Below are 21,557 nucleotides of genomic sequence, written 5' to 3'. Positions count from 1 at the left end.
TTCCCTGATGTGATACAATTCTACTCAAGCTGATCTATATTACAGTATAGCATTTATCCATACACTATTGACATGGCGCTCAAAGTAATTATTAACTTTCACAGTATTTGGATATTCTCTCTATTTTCCAGGTAGGATGCCATGATCCTTGGGGATTAGGTTTCTACATAGTTCTGCTGAAGTTTTAAAATCAAGCATATTGATAGTTTAAAAAGTAAATTCTGCAGATGTAATGAATTTAAGGAATATGTAAGGAAACATGACCTGTCCCTAGAGGTGTTCAAGGCCAGATTGGATGGGGCCCTGGGCAACCTGGTCTAGTATTAAATGGGGAGGTTGGTGGCCCTGCGTGTGTCAGAGGGTTGGAGATTCATGATCCTTGAGGTCTCTTCCAACCTGGGTCATTTGTGATTCTGTGAAATAAAATATTATCGCAGTATTGATTTATGCATTACATTGTCCTAGACTGTCACTGACCTGAAATTCAGAACATTAGTGCAAAACAATTATTTCCCTTCCTCTCCTATTAAATAAAGAGGATGCTGTTTATCCTCTTCAGTTCATAATCTGATCCAAACTAACTCAATCTACAGGAAGTCCTACATGTCACAAGCCAGGTAGGTAGCTTTCCATCAGCTCCAATTTATTTGGTTTTGCTTTTTTGTTAACTGATCAGAGATGTTATTACTTGTCCCAAATTTTCATGGTTTGATGACCTCCTTTAGAAAACATTACAACCTTCTTTTTCTTGCACACTTTGTGCATACTGTAAATAAGATCTATGCCAATCCTTTCCATCTGCTGTCTTGTTTGAGCAACAGCTTCAGCCTGACATGCAGCAAGCTCTTGGATGTCACAATTACTTCTGCAGTGATTGTCACTCCACAGTCCAAACTTTAAAGCTCCGTAATTAACACATTGAGCTGTTCTCCTGCTCTGTCTTCTCCTTTTATGTATTGCATTTCAGCTTCGTCTAAGGCAAATGCATGTCACTTTTAATGAAGAGATTTTTCTTGTAAAGCATCGTGTAGTGAAGACATTACTCTGAATAATATGTAATATTTATTTTCAAGTGAAAATAATGACAGTATCTTAGAGATACCATCACTGGATTACTGAAGTTCTGCTTATCAAAGAATATGGGATAAATGAGACAGCGAGGTTAATATTGTTAATCTTCCTAAGCCTTTCAGCAGAATTTCTATTATTGTAATCAGATGACACAGGTATTCCTTGGCTTGTCCATACCTCTTTAAGATATCATTACACTTCTCTGCTTTGAAATATGTGGGACCCTCAGGCAATTCACCTCTGTGTCTGGTTTCTGCTTGTATTTTTGCATTATGCAGCCAATTTACTGGGAAGCTCCATTTTGAACTCAGAAGAAACACTGCTGTTTTATAACACATTAACCCATTCTGGATGACAAGTTCCTGTGTCATCACACATTAGCACTTGGTTTCCAGAAATCCTAACTCCTGGTTCTGATTTTTGCACTATTTCCTGCCCAATATGCCAAAAATCTTTAAAATACTTCCTTTTAAAACTTTACTTTACTTTTTTTTTCTTTTTTTTCTTTCACTACTAACCAAAAAATCTGCAGCAATTACACTTGCACTGAATCTGGGTCATTGTGTTCCTTACACCATTTGCAGAACACTGCATTTGCATTTTCTCTAGAGAAAGCTCCTTTAACAGGATCTCCGTGGCTAGCCAGAAAGCAAAGCAGAAACAGTGAGCATGAAGCTTATTTTCATATTGCCACTAGAAAAGGTTGTTTGGGTTGGCAGAGAGAATTAATCACAATATGTTTTCTGTTCTGGAGGCAAAGATTTTCCACAGGGGAGATTCCTGATTCTATTCAAATGTTTGTATTTGTAATTACACAAGAACAGTGCAAATATAAATTGCATCCTTTCAAAAGTACTCTTCTTCAGAAAGAAATCCTCAGATCCCCCCACAAAATCAACTGGGGAAGTGTTAGAGGAGTGGGCAAGGGATCAGGGGCTGGAGGGAGAGGCAATGTGTGCAGCTGATGACTGGGGAGCTGTACTCGTTGGCTGCTGGAAGAGGGGATCTGCTGAAGTAAATCTCCTCTTGTCTTACCTCAGTATGTATATGCAGGCCTGCATTTTTGTGTATATATAAACAGTTCACACCACTGCCAAATCAAATGCTGTTCTTCCCAATAACCTGTGAGCTACTCTCTGGGAAGTACAATAAACACAGTTATCAAAAATGTTATCAATCCCCTCAACAAGACTGCAAGCCTTATGTTAAGGAACAAGCACAGATTCTCTTTTCTTTTTACCACCTTTCCATCTTTTTCTCTATATGCTGTGTTACAGGTACGCTGTTTTGTTCTGGTCATCACATGCTGAAGGCTGGTATTCTTTGTGCTCATAACACACACACAGTATCCTTCCCGTGATTCTTCTCAGATGGCAAATTAACAGACACAACTTTTACTATCAGTTGTATCTAAAGCATGACTCTTTTCTCATTAGTACAAAACTTCACGCTTGACATTACAGGCAATACTAATTTAGCCAACTTTTCTGGCAACAAATGATTTACTTAAGAAAAATTTCTAGTTTTTTTTTTTACATTGTTTACTTGTATGATTTGTGGTCAACTAAAAACTGACCACAAAATGACTGATCTTGGGATGGATGGTGTGAAAGTACTGAAGGAGCTTGAACTAGAGGAAAAAAAGAACCAATTTGCTTTTCTGAATCTCCATTCTGTACTGAACACATTAATCCAACCCTAAATAGAACAAAACACATCTTTTAGTTCATTTTGTTTTAAAATAAGCACAGTGTAAAAAGTTATCTAAAATAGCAAGGATGAGATTTTTGAAATACTATAGGTAGACAAACAAGTCTGAGCATATTTCGTTGTTCACTTTTCTTTCAAAATAACCACTCACAGCTAGTACTTTTTTTTTTTTTTGTATTTGCATTTGCATTTGCATTTGCATTTGCATCTGCATCCTGGCATTGTATTATTAAAATCAACTTTCACAAAGCAGAATCTAACAACGCAATTGAGAGCTAGTCTTCATTCACTCTAATGAAAGTGGACATACTGACCATATTAATGGAAAAAAAGAATATTTTGCATTACTTGGAATTAACTGAAATTTAGTATATTAAATATGACATGAATTTGTGTGGAATATGGCTCCATTAGAAAATACAGTCATAGATGGCAAAGGTTCTAAGGACTGTGAAAGCTACAGAATCTCCCAGGATCCACATGGTAATTCTGTGTGTGGTGAAGCTTCACCAGGCTGATGCACAGCCTCTTTCATTGGGTCTATCGCTCTGAGATCCCCAGGCAATTCCTAATCAAGTACAAGCCAGTGAGACAAGCAGGAGAGCTGGACTGAAAATGTGAACAGGGTATAACGCTTAACAAGAGAAAGGCAGAAATACATACTAGAAGAAAAGAAAAAGAAAGAAAAAAAAATAAAAAGAAAGAGATTTCTCATGCAGAATGTGATGCTTTGGTAGCAATATATTCATTTCTATTCCAGAGATTATTAATGAGATAAATCATAAAATCTTATGTGAGATGCTTAAGAGCACAATGAAATCCATTTTCCCCCTATATTTCCTAATCTTCAGGGTATGAGACTACAGATGTGATTGTAAATGAAAGCTGAAGTCCATCACAATTTGTGGCCCTTTTGAAAAATATCACAGAAGTCTTCACAGAAAGAAAATGTGCTATTACATGGTGAGAGTTAGTGCTGTCTTTTTTGTTCAGATGGAACATCTCAGATGAATTACACCTACAAGAGAGACCATTTCTCTGCCTGTTTTCCTCGTCCTTGGAATGAACACTTAGAACATGAAACAGTTAACAATTGGGCTTCATAGTAACTTCCAAATAATCTCCACCTATGTTATGAAGTCCTATATCTGGCTGTTCCTAGATCTCTGTTTCCCCACAAGAAGCTCTCTGGTCTTTTTTACAGCTTTGTCAGACATGAATAGCCCTAGCTGCCACTATGCAGTAACTACCCTCTTCTAAGCAATGGATCTTCTGAATCTCGAAAGTAGCTTTCATAAGGTCTGCTAGCCCGTGTCAGGCTACAGGTATGTAAGACTGCATAGAAAGGAGGGATGTAGGCTATCCTCTAATTTTAGCAGACTTCTTTAAGTCTACAAAAATGAAGCATTGCAGCCTCCTGGAATTTAAGGCTATTGTATGGCTGTTAAAGGAAACTAGCCTCAAACATCTGCACAGTAGTTGTAATGTGCAATGAACTTTTTGTAGGTGAAAAGCATGCTTATGAGCTTCCCTTAAGCAATACAAGAAGGCTGATCTCCTCATGTTAATGCAAGATCCTGAACTATAATTTGAAATTTGCTTTTATCCTCAAGGCCTCTCGCTTTATACTGCTGGCCAAGATTTTCAAAATTAAGAGTAACATCTCAGATGCATCAGTGTTACTTAACAGCCTAGTCATCGTTTCAGAAGAGATGTTCAGGCAATTAGGAAGTTTATGGTTAGGGAAATGAATATTGCAGTGGCTATTTTAAAAAGCAGTGGTGATAGGATCATTCCAGAAATGAGCAGAAAAAAATCCAGCCATGAGTAAATACTTCTTTGGATCAAACCACAGACAACACAGACAAGTTGCAGGTTAGGCTTGAATACTAGACTATATCAGTCTACAACATGTAAAAACATATCTACTGTGTGAAGCAAAAACTATACAGGTCAATTTTTTATTTTTATTTTTATTTTTTTGGCTCTGTAGACCTCAATTCAAAGAATATATGTTGAGATTTATAAGGAAAGGGTTATTTCTTCTTCATATTCATTACAAACACACAAACTTCATCAATAAGGCTGAAAAACAACTGACAGACTGGCTGCAAACAGAAAACATATGGTTTAAGCTATTTTATCCATTTTTTTTTCTGTCAAAATATTTAAAGCTCTGCATGAATTAAAGCTTAAATTCCATTCCTAGTAGCTTCTCTTTATTCTAAAAGGTTGTGTCAATGTAATGCTTTCCAATCCTTAAATTACTTCTGTCAGCTAGTTACTGGAGTAGTTACCGACTCCTATACCATGCCTGAGTAGAAGATAAGTGAACATCCTCTTGGATAATTCCTTGATATTGGAAAATTCCTTGATTCCTTGATAATTCCAACTTGAAAATCTAACACTTCAAATGTCGCACATTAGGGAATGTCTTACTGCATTTCATAGAGTAAATGCTACAAAATGTTTCTGTAGCAATCCAGTCTTGTCATGGTTTCAACAACACCACAGTCAAAATAACAGAGTAGCTGAGAATGGAAGACACTTCTGAAGACTCTCTCCTGCAATTTCTTTCTCAAAGCAGTCACCTACAGCATGTTTCTCGCATGGAAACTTCAAGACACAACTTGTTCAAGTGTTCAACTACCTTCATAGTAATAAAAAAAATAAAAAATATAAAAGGATTTTTGGATTTTTTCTTATGTGTTAATGGAAATTATAGTATTTCCATTTATACCCTTTGACTTGCCATTTCATTGACACTACAGTGAAGACTCTACCTTCCTTATTCCCCTCATCACATCAATAAGATTCTCCCTGAGCCTTCTCTTGTTCAGACAAGACAGTTCCAGTTTTCAGAGTTTCCTCTTACAGCAGATGCTCCAGTGCCTTGATCCTCTTCAGCACATATTTCTGGATTACACCCACATCTGTCTTGTACTAGGAAGGGCAGAACAGGACACAGCACTTCAGATGTGTCTTAACAGAGAAGAGGATCACCTCCTTTAATCAATCTGCTGACAACACCATTCCTAATGCGGACCAGGAGGCTATTGCCTGCCTTTGACTCATGATCAACAGAGTGTCCACCAAGACACAAAGATCTTTTTCTCCAGAGCTACTTTCCAGCTTGTCAGCCTCCAGTGTGTGCTAGAGTATGAAATTAATCCTGCCCAGGGAAAAAACTTTTCACTTCCCTTTACTGAACTTCATGAGATTCCTATTAGCATGTTTTCCCCAACTTGCAAAGGCCTCTCTGGGCAGTAGCCCAAATCTTTGGCATATCAGCCACTCCTACAATTTTGTGTTCTCTTCAAACCTCTTAAGGTGCACACTTTACCCTTCATCCAGGTCACTAACGAAGATGTTAAACAGTATTGGTTGATCCCTCAGATACACCACTAGTGACTGGCTGCCAGCTGGATTTTATGCTGCTGTTCACAACGCTCTAAGCCTTGTAGTTTAGCTCTTTTTCTCTTAGTGAGACCACCTCACTATCCATATATCTAGTCCACATTTCCTCAGGTTGCCTATGAAGTTGTTGAAGGAGATAGTGTTCAAAGCCTTGCTAAAGTTTTTAAAGCAACATCTGCTCTCTTCCTCTCTTTCACTAATCCAATAATCTCTGTGTAGACGGCTTGTAGGTTGGTCAGGAATTGTTTTCCCTTCATAAACACTTGCTGACTACTCCCGGTTACCTTCTTGTCCTCAGTATATTTGAAAATAGTTTCCACGTGGACTTGCTCCATCACCTTCCCAGAGATTGAGGTGAGGCTGACTGAGCTGTAGTTCCACAGAACCTCCTCTTGCCATTCTAGAAGATTGAAGTGATATTTGCTCTCTTCCAGTCCTCAGGAACTGCTGATCACCACAGTCTTTTAAAAACAGTTGAGGATGGTTTTGCAATGACATCAATCAGTTCCTTCAGTATTTGTGCGCATACCTCAACAGGTCTCACAGACCTTTTGGTAAGTCTAGTTTGTTTGAATGCTCCCTATCATAATCCCCCTTCAGTAAGGACAAGGGTTTCTTGCTACAAACCTTCCAATTGTTCTGAGAGTCTTATGACTCCTGAAGACCAGTTTTATCAGTAAAGAATGAGAAAAGAAAGTGTTGAATACCTAAACTTTCCCTGTGTCTTTTGTCACAAGATCTCCTGTCCTAACTGGGGCAGTCTTCATTTTACTACTGATGTACTTGTAGAAGCCCTTCTTGTTGCACTTCAGCGCAGAAGGCTGTGCCTCTGTAGGCAGTCTTACAAGCAGTATGTTCCTCCACTCCCCTAGTTCATGACTGTGCCTAAAGGCACAATCTAGCTGTCAAATTGCAGGTATTTCCCAGTCCACCAGATGTCTGCTGACTTCAGAAGGTTAATGCACACCTTAGATTCCTCCATCTTTCAAAAGCTTAACAGTCCTTTTCATTTTTTTTTATCACTTGTGTGTGTGTGTGTGTGAAAGCTATCTATATTTCTCTCAATTATTTGTGACAATAACAATGTAGACTCCTGCTACGTGGCATTCTATAGCTTTCTATATAATCTGCTTTATTAATAAGTGGCTGTTCTTTGGAAAATGAAATATTTCATGGTAATCATCACTGCAGGCATCAAACCATACACAGAAAAATAGCTCTGAAGATATCATTAATTCTGGAACTGTCACACCTGACAAACATAAATACGGTTAAAGGATTCAGAAAACTCATTAATCAAAGTGCTAGTACTGAAATAGATTTCCTCTTGCTTTGAAGTGTATTGCCCTCACAACATTGTGAATTAGACCTTCATTCAAGTTTGATGGTGAGCATTTCATAAAAGAATGGATTAGGAGAATGAAGTTTAGAGCTCAGCGTTTTCAAGGTTTCCATGCTAATGCAGAATTGCTTCATAGGATTGTAACTGCTGTACAAACCTCTGCTGAAGTATCTGGGACAAGATTTTGAAAAACATGTGCTTTTGAAACACTGTCTTCCCAGATCTTTGTTCAAATTCCTATCAACTGTTGAGAAAACAAGTGCTTATAAAATGGTACAGAAGTAAGTTTGGAGATGTACAATTACATTTTCATAAGCTACATTTCTTTGTTGGTTTAAGATAAAAAACAGTACATTCCTATATCCTCCACCCCTTCTCTTGGATCAATACTTGAAAGATAAACAAAAATGAAATTTGCTATAGAAGCACTAGTGCTGACAGAAGGGAAAAGGCCAGAGTATTTTTGCAAATGTAGACTGGAGATTTCCCTTTTGAGCATCAACAGAACTCCAGATCCCTTAATACAACATCAGTTTTTCCCACTAGGGAACAAAAGGGCAACAGCAATTCAGGATTTGAAACAGTGAATATCGCACCAATAGCATGAATGTGACTCCTAATGATGTGGGTCAGTTGGCACAGCATTGACTGTAGTGGCACATTATTTCTGAATCAAGCAAAATGTCTGTCCTCAGGTCCATTCAGAAGTTTGACAGCATAGCTGAGAGACATACTGGATCCTTTTCCAAAAGATGTAAAGGAGTATCAGATTTAGAGGAAGACACCCCTCAGAAAAGAAGAACATGTAACTTTGATGGATATTGCTCACATGCCTAATATGTACACAGAGTCTCTTGGACAGAGTGATCACTTAGGAACTGTGTAAAGACAAAGTTCTCATTTAAAATCTGATCTAATAATTGTGTCTAACACTCTACAGGTACTCATGATCTCTGAAATTCTCACCTACAGTACAGGTCTTCCTTTAGCTTAGCTTAAATTTTTTACCTGCTTCTGTTTTTTGCCTTTCATTTTATCTCTGAATAAAGGAAAATGAAGAATGAAATTACAGTAAATGAGTTGCATTTCAGCTTGTACCTAAGAAAACAGGATCTTTTTGATTAGCCTTCTTCAACAGATTAGAAATTTGGGATTCAATTTATTATAAATTGTATCCTTTAACTACTCAACAAAGTTGTTTCATTAACACTTGGGCTTCTCTAGAACGCCTTGATTGCTGAAATGCACCAAATAAAGAGGCAATAAAGAGGCCTCATGGTATTAATATATTTTTGGCCAGAAACAAATGGTAAATGTTTTCAAAGCTATTATCTGTCATGTTGGATCACATGGAGCCTTGGTATTATGAAAGAATTAAAAACAACCTTTGATTTTACTGAGGTTTGGCTAGATTACAAATACTATGATCTTCATTAAGGATACCAAATAACTTCAGAGAGATGTGCTCTTAACTTGGTTTGGCAAACTTAGAGTGCTTTTAGATCTCTGGTTTGCCTTCCAGCCAAAACTTGCAATGGCTTTTAATGTTGACAATGCTGTGAAATCACTCACGCCTAAAATGCAATAACTGTACTTGAGGTAGTCTCATTAAAAAATAGTTTCCACCATAAATATTTTAATCCTTCCTATTCCTCCTTGGAGAATGCATCACACTTTGCGTAGTATAAGAATCTTATGTATTACAAAACAGGTGGAAAAACGTCAAGGCTGAATTGGAAATCAGACTTTGAAATCATTCAAAATTACACATATCAGCTTCCTGATATTTTATTTCCACAGTCCTTTTTACTTGAGACTTAATGTCCATCACAGTAATATCTAAGTGCTTAACATGCATGTAGTTAGTAAGGGAGAGTGGCTGAGTTTACCCAACCTCATCCCACTACTAAGTTATTCAGTTTCAGCCAAGTTTTGATACAGTAGTATAACCATGACACCTGGGCAATTAATTTTTGTAACCCTAAACATTTCTTGGCAAAGAGTCACATTATGGCATACAGCATGCTATAGGCTCTGTGATTCAATCTATCAAGGAAGAAAATGTACCTAATCCTGAGGATTTGCCATGAAGGCCTTTAGATAGCTACTCAGTCATCGCGTAGAGGCAACAGCTCTGCTGGCATTATTTGCAGAATTTTTGATGAAAGATAATTTCTGAATGTTAATGTGGATTAATTCCTGACTAAATTCACAAAATAAGGCTGAAATAAGAGGTCACCACGACATTTGACCCCTTTAAAAATAAAATCATTCTTTTTATATGTGCCGTGCATTTTTGCATCATGTAGGGAAAGATTTACGATATACTTTGAGTTTCTTATCTTCTATCTCCAGCTTTTATAGGGTGTAGGAACTACTGCAAGAATGAAATTCCTAGTATGAATACACAAACTCAGGAGCAGCAGCTAAAGTAGCTTAATGTGCTAAACAAATATTTCACACTTGGAGATCCTCAGAAAAGCAGGTTTTCCAGTACTCTTTAAACTAGGTCAAAGCAAGAGGAATTCTATAGTATGTTTCTTGGTGTACTGGATTACAAATGTGCCTTTATTCACTCATTCATATAATATTTCTGCCCAGAGTTTGAAATTAATACCAAAAAATGCACGCTACGCAATGTGAGCCAACAACCTTCAGCAGTCCCTTTAGCTCTTCTCTGACTCAATCACTTTCTCTCCCAAGCTGGCAGGGTTTATGCTTCATGCAGCAGCTCACAAAACTTTGTCAGAGTTGCAGTATTATTTATTTGTCCGGATTATGAAAACTGCAATCAAAGGAGGTCTGGATTAATGCTTTTGTAATACATTACATCTTCCTACCCAAGGGATGAAATAAATATTGATCACGGAAAAGTGGGATTAACCAGATACTTGCAACGTACTGGGGCAAAATCTGGCACTAGGAATGACATTTTGTTCCAGCATGAGACTCATTCTCACCAGAAAAGAACTTTCAGCAATTCTCAGATGTGAAATGAAAATTCACCTCCTGCTAGAGATGCCTATTTGCCTCCAGAAGAGCTCTGCAGCCTACCATTTTTTCTGGAGGGAAGGGAGGGTTTTGAGAGATCTGACTAGAGCACAGTGCAGTCAGCAGCATCCGAGAAGGGCAGGTTCAGGCAATAAATCTAGGATCCCATTTACCAAATAGCTTCTGGGCACCCAAGTTGCAAATGTGTAGCTACTAATTTTGAGAGGGCAAGCTGGTATAGAAAAAAACTTGCAAGATATTCTGTGCAGAGGGGCTCCTATTGTGAAAGGGGCAAGCCTGGCTACAATTAGAACAAAAATACTGAAAGGGCTTGTGTCTTTTTTAACGTAAGGCTGCAAGAGCCTGTCTAAAAACCTGCTGAATTATGTCACTGCTCTGTGTGCTATTTGTGAATGACTGGACAGCATCGTTTTTGTATTGCCAGACACCATTGTTGTTTCATGCTAATGACATTATAGTCATGACAAAAGTTGACTATTGTTGCTTACTTTCCAGTAAGAGTATCCACAAGGGAAGATAACGTATGTGCTGAAATCCTCGCCCCTGCAAACACTGGATCTCTCCTGGACACTCCGGCCCTGCCTTCGCCTGGGCTCAATTTCAGCGCATCAAAGCAGCTGTAGGTGAGTTGCTACTTTCAGCATTACTTCCCTGCCAGAAAGCCCAAATCAGTTCAAGGATCTCATTATGCTAAATACTGTACAAAGGCACAGTAAGAGCCAGCCAGCTTCTGGCTGAAAGGTAAAGAGAGCAGAGAAACAGCATACAGGAGCAGAGAGAAATGTGAAGGCACTTGCCTGGCACTTCAGAGTGTTCCCTGACAAAGGTCAGAACCCATGTTTAGTAGCCCAGTGACTGAATTTAACAGGCCACACAAACATGCACGTGCTGACTGTGAAAACACTTTCTGTAACTGGGAATGGACAAATTGCTTGTGAGATACTGTGTCTTTGAGCTAAGGGCAGGTTTGCCCGAAAGGAAAAATAGTGTTCAGTTTCCTCCTTTCACTTCCAACCAGTATGGGATCCTGCAAGCACAGTTACATTTGCCATCTATTTTGGTTTACCTTAGGCTCATTTTTAAAATGTTTCTGTCCAGACTCTGGAATATATTAGAGGATCATGGTATCGTAGTAAAAATTAGACTACCAATAAATCCAGTGTTGTAACACCAATAGTTAAGACACTCTCTGTAATGGTTCAACAGTAACATTATGAGCTATTGCAAATGGAAAAGAGCCTGGAAAGGGGACAGAGTTCAGCAGTGGAACCCTTGCAAATGTAAGTGACATCATTGTCTCTTGCTATTTGGTGGCAGAAGAAGAATTTAAATGATAGGAACTATGTAAATTAAACTTCCTCAAATAATTGCTTTAAGTAAACCATCAAACAGATCCTAGATCTCATTGCAAGCTGAAAAACATACTCAGTAGCACAATATAAATGATACCTCCAGTAACAGTATGATTTGAAAAATATGAATGCATGTATACACCAATCACAATAGAGAGCAGTAGTGCATATCTGTAAAATTATAAGCAACTGATGATATCAGCACATTCAAGCACCAGCACAACACCCCTGGGAAGCTCTCCTAATTGTATTGGCTCTGGATTTTGCTAAGAATAGTATCATTCTGCTTAACAAGCAAAAAAATATAGGCTTATGTTGCCATCAAATGTGGTGGGGAAGATTTCATCCTGCCAACAGTACTTTTAGTTGTATTAAGAAATTTTAAAACTTTCCTAATGTTTACCAGACTACAAGGTGGTATTACAGTCACCTAAGGAAATGAATGCATAGCTGAGGGCAAAAATGTTTTATAGTATCTGATAATACCTTAGGCCTTAATAGGACATTTTTGTACAGGTTGAAAATGCATTCTTCATTTTTCACTGACAGCTGGTTAAAGGAGGAATGCAGTGAGAAGTCTATAAAAGCTTTAAAAAAAAACAACAAAACTGGATAGGTCTGAGCTTCTTTTTTTCTCCCACCCATGCTAACAAGCGATGTGCAGTTGTTAACTTCAAGTTGAATCTTTTGGATTCAGTGGCCCCTTGGCCTGTAACTACACCAGGCAACAGAGAGTTTAGCACTTTTGGTACAAGGAAAGAAAGGAGTCTGGCATTCTAATACAACTGGGTAGAAATATTGGAGGTAACTGTTTGTACAATTCTTTTTTTTTTCTTTCTTTTTTTCTTTCCAAGTTGTATGAAGTCTATGTACTGCCACCCCAGTAGGCTGGCTTTTGTTCCCTCTGTTCCATTGGAAGATACTTTCTGTTCCATTGGAAGCTACTTTCAGTAGGGCAGAATAGCTAGTTGTTGTAGTCAGTGCTTACTTCTTTTGGCTCCTCTGCTACTGCTGGTCATTGATTCCCGTTTGATATATTTTCTTTCTTTCACTTTGCAATAGTGACCTTGTCTCGTTCATCTCCTACCTTGGTGGTGGCTCCTCCTACAATTCTTTCGGGAAAGCTTGTACTTTCTTCTTCTAACCTAAATCCTTCCTTTGTTTCCAGTGCTCTTTTTCCTTCCTCACAACCTGCTCCTACACTTCTCCTATGACCTCAGCTCCCATCTCTCCATCAGCAAATCACAAACCAAACTGATCAGTCATTTTCCATCCAATCCTACATATTTCTCAGCTTCTTTTACATCTTCTCTTTGATGGCTCAGTGTCAACTTAATGGAATAATGACTAAAACTGATGATCTGACTCTCTTCAGGCCATAATTTTCTGTCAATGCCATTGTCCTCGTTTTCCTTCTGAAAATCCATCTTTCACAGATCCTCATTCTCTCTAAGCATTTTTCCAAAAGAAAGCTGCATGTTTTCATTTTTTAAAATGTCATACTTTTAAGACCATATTGCTCATTTCCACAGACACAAACACGGCTTAAATGCAGCTACTCCTATAGAGGTTTTCTATGTTTACTCTTGTAGAAAATGGTGATCTAATGGTGACCTACTTTCCATTATAAGATAAAATCACTTTGATATTCTGATAATTTCTCCTGAAATATTACAACAGAATGAAACATGAACATTAGTATTTTTACACGTGCATCTGTGACATATTATCAGGGTATATATATTCTTTCCTCTGTATTTTGAGAAGCAAAGAAAAGAACCTGAACAGATTCAAGAGGAATATGTCCATTAGTGGTCATTAAGAAGTTCATATGTGCTCTCCCAGAAATCAGAAGCATACAAACTGATGATTAGAACAGTTGAGTCATTATTTTTGGAGAAAAATTCCTCAGTGCTCATTTGTTATAACATTGGATGATGGATACTCAGCTAGTTTGCATTTGCTCTGCTAAATTCCGTATTTTACATTCTCATAGTTTTTACATTCTTTTAATTTAATGGGATAACCAATAAATCTTTCTGATATCACCTACAACTTTCCTCTTATTCCATCATTATACAAAATCTTCCCCTTTCCTTATAAAAGGAATTTAGCATAGTTAATTCCTGTAGACTAGGATGCAGTCTTATTTATTTGTCTAGCAAACTTCTACAGGAACACATAACATTCTGATTATTATTAACAAGAAAAGTGATATTATGATGGGAACAGCAGAACTGCTGATGGCAGAATTATTTGCAATCCTAATTTCACCAGACAACCTGCTGTCCTGAGCCCCTAGCCCTCCAGGGGCAGGGCTTAATTTTTCTTTTCTAATTCTGCTGCAGGCAGTTTACTTTGCAGCTTCCATCCATTAATCTTGAAGTACTTCTACATAGAGGAATTAATTAAGATTCTTACATACAAGAATTAATTAAGACAGTAGGCATGTTATATCATCTCCATTTTGCACATGGGGGAACTGAGGTGATGAAATTTTTGCCCAATTCTTCAGTAGAGCTGGAAATGTATTTGGGCATATATCATATCCTTTCAACATGGAATATCTCTCATTGTGAGGCATATATCCAGTTTACCAAGTAAAATACCATTGACATGCAGTCCTATTATTCAAAATGGAAACATTTCCCTCAGGCGAATGCCTTAGCCAGTCAAGTTTCTAAACACATCCTTCTTTCTTATTTCAGACAGAAAGAAGCACATAGCACAAAAAGCAAACTACTGTAACTATTGCGGGATCTGATAACATTTATACTGTTTTAAAGAATCAACCCAGTTCTTGAAATCTGTAATCTTATCATCCTGCTTTAAGAGACTCTCCCTCTTTCTCAGCATTCACATGTATACCTCTGTTTGATAAAGAAAGAAATATAAACCTAATGACTTGTTTTATCTACAGTTCATAATACCTTTGTACAGCTGACACTGTACTATCATGCTTCTGAAATGCAACAGTGCCACCTTCAGATCATGCTGAATATGGCTTATCACAAAATTTATAGAAGAACAATGATTTTTCTCTCCATCCAGACAAATACTTCTAGCAAGCCTAGGAGCAAGTGTATAAAGCTGAGCAATACACATTCACATGCTGAAGCACAATCGTTCACTGGGAACTGTCATCCTTTATTTTCATAAATAACCATTAATATGGTGTAACCAAATATTACTTTTTAATAAAGCACACCTGCTACCTAGGTTGCTTCAAAATTGATGCCTCCTGTTTATTTCCACAGAAACTACAGCAAATATAAAGAGCATAGTAGCAGCATTTGATAGAACAAATTCTCAACTGCAAAACACTATTTTTCAATGCAGTCACCATTAATTATGCATTTTTGCCAGTGATGAACAAGAGCCTGCATGCTGCACTTGTAAAAATCTACACCAGCGCAGGTGACCCACTGTCCCAGTCACTACTGCTGAAATGCACCACCCACTGCCTCACTGTGCTCACATCCACTGTTTGGTCTCCATAAACGTTCAGCAAATGTTAATGAATGCCAACAGGTCCCATTTTTTCCACTTGGTGGAATTCAATGACACCTTCCACATCAGACACCATTTTTCCAGACTGCCCCTCTGCTGCCAACTGTTGTATGGCAACAAAATGTAATGGAATATTGGTGGAAATGTTCAACCCCTGTTGCCATGCCTCCAACATCTGTTTCTGACATCGTGGGCCAACATAATAAAACTGGAGGCATTACCTTCAGAGCAGCCCTCGTATATTCATTCTCTCATCCTAAAGAGCCTGCTCTGGAAGAAACCTTTCATAATATGCAATCCCATGTTGTCCTGCAGCCTCTCTCTCCTATGTGATGAGTTGCAGGTCTAGCACATGATCACACACACCGGTAAATCTCCCCTCTGCCAAAATGAGGCTGGAGATCAAATGTCTATGATCCATTCTGGTTTTCAAATTTATTGTAAACCACGGCATTTGACAGATCCCTTTTACCTTCAATAGAAAGTGATATTAATTTACACTTGAACAAGCCTGTTATTTAACATTAAAATAGGGAACAGATTCAGAAAATTTATTCTGGCAATAAAAATTTGATTATTATCCAAAAAAACTTGATGCCATGCTGTTTAAACAAGAAAGAAGAGTTAATTAAATTTACAGTTTCTCTGCTGACAGACTATACACTTTATATTTGGGTTGCTGATAATAGCCAAATCCCATAATTTTAAAGCTAAGTCATTTGCATTTGCAGTTAGAGTTAATTCTCAAAAAAAAAAAATCTAAAATGCCTCTGAAATTAAGGTTTAGACCACTTACATTAAGAATAGTTTTTAAAAAAATGGTGATATGGGTACAAATCAGTCATACTGGACTGGAGAAAGAGAACATTAAATCAATGGAGCCTTGAGAATCAAGGTGTGAAAGAATTGCTCAAATCTCTGACATTGTTCTACAATATTATTGAAATATGAAACTGTATGGTACGTAGAAATGACTACTCACCCACTGTCATACCATCCATGTAACGCTTGATGATATCAAAGGATTCTCTTAAATTTCCTTCTGTTATGTCAAATATGATATCTGCCTGGTTGGCCGGATACGTAGGTGTAATGGCACGAAGAAAAATAATCTCTGCAAATAAGAGGTATCACAGAATATACTGAAAAGTAATGAAAATATCACTGAGAAACCCAAAACATTTGATCCAAAATGACTTATTCTCAAAGCCAGTGGAAGACTAATATCCCTCTCTCTTTCCTTCTCATTTGTCTTTTAAAATGAAAAGAAAGAATTTCTGTGGGGAAGAGAACATTCAGATGGATTTATTTTCTCCCCCTGTACCATCCAAGAAGCCCTGAAGCCAAAACACTTTTACTTTAGAGTCCAGAAAGACCACTCTTAGAAATGCATAAGATCTCTAGCATGTACATAAAAAGGACAATGCTAAGGATCCATTGGATGGGGATAAGAGAGGGTCCAAACAGGTAGACCTTTGAACTCTCATCACCTTAGGCAGTTACACAAAGTATTGATATTACAAATTGTAGAGTCTTTTTAAGAATTGGACGAGGAATTTAGGCCAAATAAATAAATTAATTAATAAGCTATTTTTCAAGCCTTATGTGAGGGAGATAAATTTTATTATTCACATTATCATCCTTGCTCTACAGATGATAAAACCAAAGCATGGATCTGTAAGAATTCACCCAAGGCCATGCAGTGAATTACAGTTCAGGATTGTCTTCTGGGCTCTGGTATTACTCTCAGATTGCTAAGTTTTATCTCTTGTTATTAAATCATGATGGACTAGTGAGTGGACTGCTTGGGAAGAGTCCTGGGCTAAATCCTTAGCTCTGCTGCCAATACACCTGGTAAAACACATGGAGTGTGTATGGTAATAAAGGTGGCTACGGAGCATTCCTCCATTTTCTGCAAAGTAGGGCCAGCTAAGGCAGACAGCATGCCCAGTACTCTTTAGAGCAGACCTCTGCATCAAAGTTATTGGTGGCTAAATTGAACAGGGATTGGGATGTCTCTTGCCCTGCTCTCAGTCCCTACCTGGAAGGGACTGAGAGTGACTGATAGAGACATGAAGAATCAGCCTTGGCTTTCATTTAGGACAGTTTCCTGAAGAATCAAGGCTGAGACTCTGGGTGGATAAGAAATAGAAATTTAAGAATGATCTTCCTATTCTCCTTCCCCTTCTTCTCTCCCTGTGAGCCTGACGAGTGGCTCATCCTACAAAGAAGCTGAGATGAAGGCAGTCATTCCAGCTCTTGATGTGTGGGTAAATCTCAGTAAAGCTGACTGAAAGTGAATACAAATGGCAAGTAGCAAAAGATTGATTCTTTATATGTGAATTAAGCAAAGTGAGTGTAATCCTTCTGGAACTTCAGGACATAAAGGCTCCCAGGTAGCATGGAAAATGAAGGAATTGAAGAAATACCCACTAAAGTGCATTACATAGGGCTGGAAAACTCAGTTTGTTCACTGGGATGTTTTTTGAAAATATTAGCTTAGAAAGCTTTTTGGCCAATCCTTCTCTTCCTTTATTTTATAGAATTTTCCCTTTGTTTTATATTTAGAAAATGTACACTAATTTTTCAGAGGTCAAAAGTCAGCAAATGACAGTACTAGATGTATAAATGCATACTACATCTTCTGATTTAGGACCTACATGGAGATAAAGGCCATATCCTTGGAACAAGATACTTGCCAATAGCTTGCAACAGACTGTAAACAGACGAGAAAAGTATAAGGAGTACCTACCTCCTACAGTAAAATCTGCAAGAGGGAAGAAAAAGCAATGGGCCACACTGCTATTATGTGAGTAAATGTGGTAAATTGGACTTCAGACTCACTATTTCCTTAGACTGATAAGTTGTATGAGTTAGAGCTCAGATTTACTTTTTTTGCCCCATAAAATTAAAACTCCTGGATATTGAAGGTTTTAATTAAATGAATAGTACACTATAATTTTGAACTGTGCAAACATTTTACTGCACTGGTAGTTAGTCTGGCTTTAGGCAAGGATTTCCGGTGGAGGTTTTATACGTTGTAGTCTATTAAATGGAGCAAGGAACAAACCACTTACCTTCAGGTCTTGTAAATTCTCTGAATGTGGGTAGTGAAATGACAGTGTGGGAAATTGTGTGGACTGGATCCAACACACAGTTGACATCATTTGGTCGACAAGATTTAATGCAACGGATAGTATCTGTCTTTTCAAGTCTGACACTAAGAGAAACAAGAGAGAGATGCATATATGTTCTGAAAATTATTTTTTTGTGTGTGTGTTTTGCAATCTAGGGAGCTAAAAACTGGATGTAAGTACTCAGTTCTCTCCTCAAAAGCGTCGACAAAAGCAGATTAGCAGAATTGCTAGTCCACAGGAGAAAAAAACAAAACAAAACAAAACCACAAAAGAAACAAGAAAAAAATACAGACTTGGCTAAGAGTTCCAGTCAAAATCACCTCAAGCCCATTTCATCAGGTCAGGTGTGTAAAATTTGGGAGAACTGTAGTATAAGATACCATGTAAAGTCACCTTACAACAAAACCAGGTCCTCACATGCATTGCTTTGGCATGGTCTCACCAATTTCAGTAGACCTACAATTATTTACACAAGCCTCCTTGTAATCAATTTGATATCAGTCATATAAAGCAGAAACAATTGTTCCCATTCTGGAAATCTGGCAGGATATCTCAGAAAAGTCCACTTTTTTTTTTTTTTTTTTTTTTTGCAATATTTTGTGCAGCAAGAAACAGAAAAGCCTCTCTTCAGTCTTTTTCATACACAACCCTTTCCATCTAAACTGAGAAAACATAGAGAAATGGAAACTGGGGGAGGTAAAAGTTAACCACGTTATTCAAAACCTCAAAGATTGAATTCTAAGTTTGGGGAAATGGAAAGGGTCATTCCATATTCTATCTCAACCACCTGCTCACTCGGCCTTGAAAGTCTATTAAAAGTTAAATGACTTCTTCTCACCCTTGTCCACCAGAGTGAATTTAAAGTCACTTACAGTTCAAGAACTTCACACAATACCCAGTCTGTGTTCATGAGAGATGAAAGGGCTGTGCTGGGACTTACAATGTGGCTAAGCCCCACAAATGATCTCAACTTTGACCTGCCCATTTCTTCATATTTCTAAGTAAAAGAAAGAAAAGACTGCAGTGTCAGAGCGAGGGAATTAAAAGATTAAAAGAAAGAAAAATTCACTGAGTAAATGGGAAACAAAAATGGAAGCTTTAGTTTGTCGGATACCTCTAGAAACAAATGGTTCTCACTCTTTTCAAAATGCATTACCCAAGCTCACACCCAGAAGCCATCTTTTTAAAGTGTTTCAAGGGCCTTTATGGTTTTATTAATAATAAAAGGAAATCATGCTTCAACAAATGTGAACTGATATTCCAAGAGACGGCAATGAAGCTCGATTAATTTACCTTTGCTGGTTTGTTATTCTCATTCCATAGCTGAGAATGAGAAGTGAAGCTAGAGAATGGAGATACAGATCAAGAGAGATCCTTCACTTCCTATCTTTATCCAGGTACAAAATTTCATGATTTAGTGAAGAGAACAAGGCTTTCTGCTGAAATGCCTCATGATGGCATTGATTCTGCATTTATGGACATAGTCTAACCTACAACAACAGATTGTACTCTCTTATTTTAAAACCCAGCTGTCAAATTAGGAAAGGATTTCCAGCAGCTAGATGACCCTTGCATCTCTGCAATAAAGAAGAGCTCAATTGTACAGACTACTTCCAGTGCTATTTCAAAATACTTAAGAAATAGAATAGAGGTAATGTGCATCAGTCATGTATATTTCCCTCTCTGCCTCTTTTTTTCCTATTGTGTATATGGGAGTTTAGTGGATGTTTACACATACACAGACGTACAAACAAACGAAGAGTCTTTACTGTGCTGGGGTCATAACATCTAAGTCAGGCGAGTTTTACTTCCAATAGCATACTTAAGAATCCTGAAACATTTAACTGAAAGTACTCTTTGCTTTACATAACATATAAAGAATAACAATGGGTCTTCTAAAGGTTTGAGGGACACCATTAACCAATGGCTTGTGTAATTCATTTTAGGCTTTTACAACTAATGAAGTACTGGTACAATGCATACAGAATCCTAAATTTTCAAATCTATTGTTAGATATGAGGATTACTATGCAAAACCATTCTGGTGGGAATGTATGAAGTTTTTCAGTATCACAGTACCTCTGCTCCTTCCTGGGAAGGAAAAGAAGCTTTACCCTCAACCCCAGCTTGAACATTTGACAAATGAAAATGTTTCTGAAATTCTCATCCAAAAAAAGTAATTAATTTGCTTACAATTAAGCCTTAAGTAATATACGTGTTCATAATTCTATCTTCTGATTCACTGGAGTAAAGCATTCTGACCTGAACTAGGTACCCTATGTACCTAGGAAATGGAAGATCACAATGACCACAAGTGATCTTGTTAGCAACTAACTAAAGCAAGTGAATAGATCCATCCAGCTTGTAATTATATACATGACAAGGTTTTGTGTCAGCTCTATTTATTTGCATCTTTTCTCTCTTTTGTTAGAAATTGCTCAACTTTTGCGCGTGTGCTCCATCCACACTGATGAACTTGAGTTTGTGCTTTCATTTTCTACTGCCTAAATTTTCCTTCTCTGATGTCCTTTCTTTTGCAGTCAGTTATCCAGAATGCACTTGGTAACACTTTGCTGTTCCAATGGTTTGACTGCACATGTTTAGGAATCTTCTTGAACAATGTCTTTGTTCATTCCAAATTCTGAACATTTACTACTAATGATGTGCTCTGCCCTTACACAAAATTTGATATTTTAGCTAGCTGAAGACTTCCTTTTTTTTATCCACATTCTCCAATCTACGTGTGGCTGCTATGATTGACAAAATTTATTTCTATATGCTTTATTTATTCAAATATTTCCTTGAAGTTGCCTTCTCTGTCACAAATTAGAATGTTGGAACTGCTATCTCCTCCAGATTTTTTTTTTTAATTTAGAAAAAGAAAAAAAATAAGAAATAGCTCAGTTGCATTGATTGTTTTGCATACAATGTTTTCGTGAATATAGTTTTTTTCTTTCTTCTTGAAGTCTAGTCTTTCATTTTCATATTCTCTTCTGGATTCAGTGAG

The 21,557-nt window shown here is 37.5% G+C and overlaps 1 protein-coding gene across 1 annotated transcript in view; it reads right to left on the bottom strand.

Annotated features, from left to right (window-relative positions):
• Nucleotides 1-16,373: 16,373 nt before the first annotated feature.
• LOC100542822 (fibulin-1) overlaps nt 16,374-21,557 on the bottom strand; it is a gene marked incomplete at its 5' end in the record, with an annotated part of 37,784 nt that continues 32,600 nt past the window's right edge. The window contains 2 exons of the mRNA XM_010716484.2: nt 16,374-16,528; nt 18,492-18,634. Of these exons, the coding sequence (XP_010714786.1) occupies nt 16,389-16,528; nt 18,492-18,634 (283 nt within the window). The remainder of the gene's footprint in view (nt 16,529-18,491; nt 18,635-21,557) is intronic.

This window comes from Meleagris gallopavo, chromosome 1, assembly GCF_000146605.3.
Source record: "Meleagris gallopavo isolate NT-WF06-2002-E0010 breed Aviagen turkey brand Nicholas breeding stock chromosome 1, Turkey_5.1, whole genome shotgun sequence".
Taxonomy (NCBI): Eukaryota; Metazoa; Chordata; class Aves; order Galliformes; family Phasianidae; genus Meleagris; species Meleagris gallopavo.
This window is presented reverse-complemented; position numbering and strand designations above follow the sequence as displayed.